The 8966-nt window shown below is 35.2% G+C and overlaps 1 protein-coding gene across 1 annotated transcript; it reads right to left on the bottom strand.

The window, feature by feature from the left end:
- Nucleotides 1-1654: 1654 nt before the first annotated feature.
- On the bottom strand, nt 1655-2596 carry OR4K13 (olfactory receptor family 4 subfamily K member 13). Its single transcript, XM_014844553.3, has one exon. The coding sequence runs from the start codon at nt 2591-2593 to the stop codon at nt 1655-1657; it is 939 nt and encodes a 312-aa protein (XP_014700039.2). The 5' UTR covers nt 2594-2596.
- Nucleotides 2597-8966: the final 6370 nt, after the last annotated feature.

Below are 8966 nucleotides of genomic sequence, written 5' to 3' on the forward strand. Positions count from 1 at the left end.
TGACAAAGTGAGCAGAATAGATTATGTTAAAAAATAGTGGTGTGGAGAAAATCAGTAACTCTTTGGGGAAAACACTGAGTAGTTAGTAGTTTTATTCTGAGTGGGCATGAAAGCAATTGATTGCAAATAATTTATATCACCAATTTTTGACAATTAGTTCAACAAATTTTCAGCGACATCCATTAATCAATAATGCCCTTGTAAAAACAGACTCTAGATTACTTTAAGCTTATGATGCAGTCCCATAAAATGTGTTCAGAGAAGAGATATCTCTGGCTAGATATAATTCAACCTGCAATCAAAATATTTTATCCAGAAAATTGATTTCTCAGTATAAAAAACTAAGGTTAATACAAGATGGCCTTTACGTAGAAAATGATCTATTGATGTGCTGCTGTTATAGTATTTAATATATTATTTTCTGGGTCATAGCTACGATAAATCCAATAGAGGATATAAAATTCTCTTTAGATTTTTGCTGAAGTTAAAAGACAATGGGCAACTCTTGCCATAGCCAGTTACCTTAAACTTCCTTTTGTCTTTTAGTCAGTTCCACACTTAGCTACGTAGACTGCAAAGAGGAATATCATGACAGAGCTGAAATGGAGGAGGTAACCTTGGAACAGAAGCAGTACAATGTACTAGTTTGGGCAAGAATCGTCTAAGCTTTCTTTTTCTTTCTGTCTTTTTAATTTCAGTATTACATAGTTCTGAACACCAAGGAGTGCCCTATGTCTTCTATTTTATTATCAGAGTGCATTTGCCTACCTCCCTACTTCATCTCTTGCCATCAAAGCCCATGCCCCAACTCAATGAAATTACGCGAAGTTCCTAGAGTGTGTCCCATTATTTCGTGCTTCTGTGCATTCTCATATATGTTCCTTTTGTTGGGAATTTCTTTCTTTTCCATGTAGCTGATGCTATAAATGCTACCCCGTTCTGGAAGCATCCCTGGCCCCTGCCTTGATTTAAATGCCACTCCTCTGCACTGCCACAGCACCCTGTGCATCTGTGTAACATGGTGCTGTTCATGCCACACGTTTAGTTCACTCTTCTCCCTCTATAGGCTGTAAACTCTTTGAAGCCCTGGATGTATCTTCTGGCACTTTGTTGGCTCACAAAATATGTGAAGAATGGGTGGATGCACTGCGCCTGTGGCAAATGAGTAACTAAAAATTAATACACATTAACTAGGGATTACTTACAAAGTGTAGTTTTCTAGTACTCAACAGTCATTAACCAGACTTGGCTAAATGACTATGGGGGTGTCATCTGTGTGCATTTTCTAAATATGAATTACCAACAATAATAACAAAAACTATAATAGCAACAATAATAATGTATTTTGTAAGGATTGAAAACATGCTAAAATAATAAAAGTAACATACAAATAAGTTTTTATAGATAAAGAAACTAAGTCACAGAGAATTTATTCATTTTGTTCAAATTTGCATGACAGGAAGTGCTGAAGGTGGGATTTAAATACACACTTGCCAGACTGTAGATGTCATGCTTTTAACCATTAAAGATGACGAAAAAGAGGATTGCTTTTTAACAGTTACACTCACTGTTTCCTTATACAAAACTTGAGATGCATTAAAACTTCATTCCTTAATAATGTCCGAAGAACAGACTATCTCTTCAGAAGTGTCATCTACAAAGTGTGTTTTGAATTTATACTTTGAGTCCTTATCTTCTTAATGGCTGCTTTTACTTCTTGATTCCTTAATGTATAAATAATAGGATTTAAGAGAGGTGTGAAAATTGTGTAAAATACAGAAAGAATTTTATCTACAGAGTATCTGCTGAAGGGCCATACATAGATAAAGACACATGGGGCAAAGAACAAAGTCACAACTGTGATGTGTGCTGAGAGAGTGGAGAAGGCCTTCGAGGAACCACTAACGGCACGGTGTCTAACTGAGCATATGATGACTGCGTAGGAGACAAGCAAGAGGAGGAAGCAAACCAGGGACAGGAGGCCACTGTCAGCAATGACCAGGAGTTGTAGAATGTAGGTGTCCTTGCAGGCAAGTTTGATCACAAGGGGAAGGTCACAGAAAAAGCTGTCCACAACATTGGGGCCACAGAAGGGCAAATTCAACATGAAAGCCATATGACTAGATGAATGCACAAATCCAACTGCATAGGAGGATAACAGGAGCCCAGTGAGTACTCGTGGGCTCATAATGGCCATGTAATGGAGGGGTTTGCATATGGCAACATACCTGTCTATTGCCATAGCTACAAGCAACATCACCTCGCTCCCACCTAGGAGGTGCATGAAGAACATCTGAGAATAACATCCCCACCAGGAGATGGTCTTCTGTTCTCGGAGGAAATCCGCAATCATCTTTGGGGTAGCGAAAGAAGCCAGTGTCATATCAATGCAGGAGAGATTGATAAGCAGAAAATACATGGGTGTATGAAGGCGTGAGTCAAAGGTCACAGTCACCAAAATGAGGAGATTTCCTAATACGATCCCAGCATAGACCACAGAGAATCCCAAGAAGAATAAAATCTGAGGATTCTGTGATTTGGAAAGTCCCAGCAAAATGAACTCTGATACCACTGAATTGTTTGACCTCTCCATGTTGTCAACTTGATTCCATAATAATCAAAGTGAGTGAGAATAAGGGGCAGAAAAGTTGTGTTTACAGAAAGGATGGTTCATGTTGATGTCCAATTTTGCCGCTCAGACAGGATACTTGAATTTAGAAGCACCCCCTTTTGGGAAATTTACTTTTGGGAAATTTTGTTGGTTAGCGATTTCCTGCCTGGCATAGAGAAGTATTCCAAATGGTCAGTAGAATTCAGAATATACATTTCTGAAAGATAAAAAAAAAAGAGTACATGAAACCACAATTGCATAGGTTGTAAACTTAGAATCAGAAGACCTCAATACAACACCTAGCTGAGCAACTCACTGGGTAACATGGGACAAGTAATTTTCCTTTTGAAGGTTAAGTTTCTCCTCAGTAAAATAAAAATTAAAAAAATGGACGACATGACAGTGAATGCCTCTTTGTACTATAAAGATCTCTGTGAATAAAATAATGATCATCGTTGGTTCTATATTCAAAGAATAGTATTGAGTTTTTTAACTTGGAAATTATAAATGTAGAAAATATATCCAGGATTCTCAAGAATCATATTTTGAAATAGATTCGAGTAAACAACTATAAGTCAAAACCTGAAATTGTCTTAATGTAAGATTTTAGGTCCTGAGAAATGTAACTCTTCTTTTCCCAGCCCCATTCTCTTCTTTTTCCCCCTGCGCCATTCCTGTATCAATCTCTCACAGCTCATTCTACTATTAGTGATGGTTATTGCACGCTTTTTAAGAGTTAAACTCTGTGTGTATGTGTGTGTGTGTATATATATATATAATTTTATTCACTCAACATTTAACATTATTCACATCAAATGCCTCTTCTAGGATTTTAGGCAAGTATTACAAAGGATGCAGAAAGCCCACAGCCAAATTTAACTGAGTTTATTTCATTTTCAGTTTGTATTCGTTCATTTGCTATTACAGAGGATCACTGGTTGGATTGTGCATGTTTATTTATCCCAGGCTTCAAAATGACAAAATGAGAGAGCTTGAGGTAACTGATTTATGTTGGTAAAAGAAATACAGTTCTTTCAGTATAATCATCTAAATTTATGCCATAACTTTGTCATCAGCCCATGCTTATTGCAAAACTGGTTTTACTGGCTTTGCTTTAAAAAAAATTACTTTCATAGCTAATGATTTCTACAGACATCATTTAGTAAATAAAGTATAGCCTTCTTTTTGTGCCATTATTACTTATCACAGAGAGGGTAACACTTCCATGCGAAGGTGCCTTGTCTGAATGAATCCCAGGAATAGGCTTGCATTTCCTTTTCTTATATTCCCATCAATTTCCTGCAGTTTACTCTCCCCATCATCCGAAAGAGAAATAAAGAATCGTAATGCTGTACACTCTGCTTCTTTGAGACAACCCCGTGGGAACATTTATCTAAATGGGGGTGTATTTTTCTATATATAACTATATTCTTTGGCCCATTTCCTACTCTGAGAAACTTGGATTGACGTAAAGCACTAAATTACATCAAGTACGTAAAGTTATTCATCTCCGTGTCTAGAAAGGTTATAGCTCCTGTCATTTTTATGTCTAGTACTTTAAGGATACATACTAATGCTTCTTAAAACCTAACTTTTGAAACGGAATTTAAAGAGAGCAGCACAGTTTTCAAATATACACAGAGTTCATACACATTCTAGCACCTAGAATAGTGCATGACCCTCAAATAACTGTTGAATGAATGAATGAACTATATAATGTATATTTAGAATCTGAATTAAAATCAGTTATACAGCAAAATCCCCAGAAATTGGAAACTGCTAAGTATATTCATTTTCAAATGTCAAATTAGATGTTGAAGCCTTCGAAACAGAAATGGAAGAACTAGTTTTAAAAAATAGAAGTATTTTCCTCCAATTTACTTAAATGAAAGTAGCTTATACTAATGAACAAAAAGCAGTGGCACATATAACAGAAGGGTAACTAACTGTTAGCAGTTTAACAATGTCCTGGATAGCTTTCAAAAAAAATAATACACACGTTAGTACAGTATGCCTGTGTCCATGTGTTGTGACTATTATTATATGTTTACATTTATATCCTGTTTATTATAAGAACACTATTCATGCTATATGCATAGTCACTTTCCTTGGGTTTGTCAGTATATTAAAAAATATGAGCATATAGAAATTCATAACTTTTTATGACTATATAGAATTCCATTTTGTAGGTGATGCCTAATGTAATCCGCCTACAAAAACAGTTTATTTTTAGGAATTTAGCATTAATTATAAAAATTCTATTTTCATCATATTACTGTGTTTTTTTAAAAACTTATATTTACATAACTATCTTATATCCCCAAATTTTCCTATGCCTTTACAATCAGCCCCTCATCCACTCTAAAAATCTAATACTGTTTTTTAATATTGCAAAAATTCAACTACTGTTTCAGTAAGAACAACTGCAAGGGTTTCTGCATTCTTCATACATTTTTCTTCTATCCTCACTTCTTTTCTTTTAGCTTGACAAATTCCTCTGTCCCTATAACCAAATCCTTCAAGGTACCTCAAGGCCTCTCTTCTGCATAATAGAACCTCCCCTAGATGTGAGACCCATAATAATTTCCACTGTATTTCTGGTCCATTGCATGTGATCTACCGCTCAGTTATTATTCAGGTATATCCTGTGCCTTAGGTATTAATGTTCTGAAATAGAAGGAACACTAGAACAAGAGTTAGGCATATTTGTTGTAATCCCAGTTCTCTTATTTCTAGTGTTGTGATTCTCTTTCCTTAAATAATTTTTAATCTCCTTGAAAACAGACAAATTACTCTTATATTCCTCATAATACGTTATGAAGGCCATCAATAGAGTCGTTGATAGAGTGAAAGTAGACAAATATTTAACAAGAAAAATTTAATTAATTTTTTAAAAATAATGTAACTAATGATATACAACTATGGGATAGCTTTATTAAATGCCAAGAATTTTCCTACTTTTATGTCCTTCTGTTTTTTACAGTGTATCTTGCACTAATCTATGATTTTCCTTTGAACCACACATTTTAATATATAATTTTTTAACCCTAAACCTTAGACACACACACACATTCTCATATACACACTATCTATGAATGTGAGGGGGCAGGGGAAGACATGAGAGAGGAGAGAGAAGTTTATGTTTTCAAAGGGATCATTTTGATTGTCTGCCTGGCATCTCGTTTCCCTGCAGAAACGAAGTTCCTTAGCTTTCCTCTTACTGCGAAAAACTTTCAGACTATTCTACGATGGCTGAGGATAAAGATATGTGAGCTTTGAAAGCAACATTCTGAGTCTAATGCATAGACTCGTGTGTAATAAACATAATTGAACTGAGTATTAGAAGTTGAAATTTATTCACAGGAGATAATAGTTATCAAAAGATGAAGAGAAAAACACAAATTGAGATTGATCATCTAGTTGTTTGATATACAGAGAACAAAATGTCCAACTACTTGAGAACATATGAATGATTTATTCTATTAAAATTTATTTTTTTGATTATTTGTAATCTTAATATAGGAGAACATGAAATAAAATCAATGATGGTTAGGTCAGATTTGCCAAAAGTCATGTTCTTGTCCACATGATGCTAGTCAATTTAGCTGACTTGAAAAAAAAACAGAATAGGAAAAATTAATGTGTTAGGTCTGGTAGATTTATAAGCACAAGGGAATAACAAATTTTTTTGAAAACAAAAGTGAAGATTACATTCAGCCAGTTTCTTCTTCTTAAGTAATCACTCTTTGGCATGGATTGGGAATGCTGTAAAATTTTGACTGGTAATGATGTTGACATGATGTAGTTTAACATGGAAACTCTTTAGCAGATGCAAAATAAAGTCACTTGAAGTGTATCAAAGTATACAACTTTATTTAATTTGTCCATTATCACCCTTATAATGAGAATATGCTATATTTCTATAACAACTAGAATAATAATGTCCTCTAGAATTCTATAATTTTATCATATTATTCAGCTTCTAAATGACTTTTCAAATTTAATTCTACTTATGGAAAATGTGATTAAAAACCAGTATCTAGAAATGATTCTCTATTGTTTTACTGTAAGTTAAAATGTGTGCCATGACTTACCACTTCTACAAAGTATTTCAGAACATTCCTTGACTCAGGAGACGTTGAAACCTGGAGAGCTTCTGTTTTCAAATATAATGGTATTATCCCTAAAATAATGGCAAATATGAATATTTTCTCTGAAAAAAAGGGTCATGAATATTGAGAGGCTAGTAACAAAGAAATGACGTATTTTGAGACCTGATAATACCCAACTGATGATCAAACACCAGTGGGAATTATTAAAGATGGCATGTTGTTTTCCCTGAATTACAAGAGAAAATTCTTTTCTGGCATTGCATAATTACAGAAATTTATGTTTTACTTATGGAAAACAATTAAGAGGAGCAGTATAAAACCATATAAAAATTTATGTACAGAGTATTAAAAATCCATCAATCACAGAAACATAACTAACATTTACTGTATGTTAACTTCAGGCTTGGTGTTATTTTAACCACAACTGGTCCTATCAAAACAGAAGACACAAAAGGTATAAAGCTCCTATTTCCTCATTCTCATCTCCAGTTCTAAGAAAATTTCCTGTCAAGTATCCCCTTTGTTCGTTCTTTCTTTTCTTTTCTTTTTTTTTTTTTTTGAGGAAGATCAGCCCTGAGCTAACTACTGCCAATCCTCCTCTTTTTGCTGAGGAAGACTGGCTCTGAGCTAACATCCATGCCCATCTTCCTCTACTTTATATGTGGGATGCCTACCACAGAATGGCTTTATTGCCAAGCGCTGCCATGTCCGCACCCGGGATCCAAACCTGCGAACCCCGGGCTGCGGAGAAGCAGAACGTGTGAACTTAACTGCTGTGCCACCAAGCCGGCCCCCCCCCCCCATTTGTTCTTTCATATCCAACTGAAGAACACATTTACCCAATAATTTCAGCCGGACTTTTCATGCCGTTATCCACTTCTGTTTGAAGTAACTTTAAATTGCTTGTTTCAGTTTTCAATGAGACTACTGCTCTAAGAATGATGAGAAATGTGAACTAGCCATATAATCCAATGTTTCTTTGCTCAATTTTGTATACTAATAACAGTGAAGTGCCTTTCTTGATCAGAGGAATTGTATCCACATAAAGTACACTGATAGACTCTCCAGCGTTATAAACCTTTAATTGTATTCTTGGTGATTTCTTCTGTTAGAGGATAAGCAAATCCTAGAGCTGAACAGGTGTCAATTCTATTGAAAACCCATTTTTAGACTACTGGGGTTTCTGGAAGGAGTCCAAAATAATCTGTTTGCTGGTTCTGCATAGCCCCTTGTCTTCAGAGAACTCTGCTTAAAATCATCTTCAGATTTTTTCCCCACTGTGGATGCTGATTTCAGTCCAGGGTAGTGTCTTCATTGGGTGTGAGAGAAGGATGTCATCACTCAGTCCATCTTTTCTTTGTTTGGATGTTCCCATGTTCTTTTATTTCATGATCCCAAGTAACTGGTTCCAGGAATCCCTAAAATATCTGACTAGGACCTTAGCATTCCAATCTCCTGGCTCAGCATCAAGTCTTTTTTGGGTGGTTTCTACGTGACTTGTCTTAATCTTCCTCTAAGTTCCCATAAAGGTTTCCATGACCGAGTGCTCAAGATGAGAGTGGTTTATTTTCCATTATCTAGGGTCAATTTACTTGCAAGACCACTAGCATAAGAGACTGTCAACATCTAAAGATATCACTGAGCCTCTGAGTCTAATTCCTTCTGCCATGCTAAATAAGGGGCCCTTGATAGGATCTACCATGAAGATTTCCCCTTCCCTTTTTCCATCTGAGTTTTACTGTCTTCAGGACTTATTGTGGCGGATTTACAAACAGCAACATGGCCTTCATTCTGGAAACCCCATCAGTAACCAAAGCACCTATTTTGATTTGACCAGGAAAGAATCAAATTATTTAGACCTGGCCTGACCAAGTTAGTAGTCACTAGCTATACATGGTTATTTTAACTAAACTCTGCTTTGTCTGGATGTTTTTCTCTTGGTCTCAACATTTTTCAACCCTAACTATAATATTGGCTAATAGTTATTGTTACTACCTTTAATCAAATTGTGGGAGTTCCCTCTACTTTTAGATTACTGAGAAGTTTTTTTTAATTATAAATGGGTGATTGAATTTTATCAAATGGTTTTTAAGCATCAATTATAGCAATTATATGTTGTTCGCTTTTACTCTGTTAATGTGATGAATTACAATAATTGCTTTTCAAATGTTAAGTGAACTTGGTCATGACATATTTTATATAATTGATTTGTCAATATTTTCTTTATAACATTTTGCTTTATG

The sequence above is a fragment of the Equus asinus genome, chromosome 2, assembly GCF_041296235.1.
Source record: "Equus asinus isolate D_3611 breed Donkey chromosome 2, EquAss-T2T_v2, whole genome shotgun sequence".
NCBI lineage: Eukaryota > Metazoa > Chordata > Mammalia > Perissodactyla > Equidae > Equus > Equus asinus.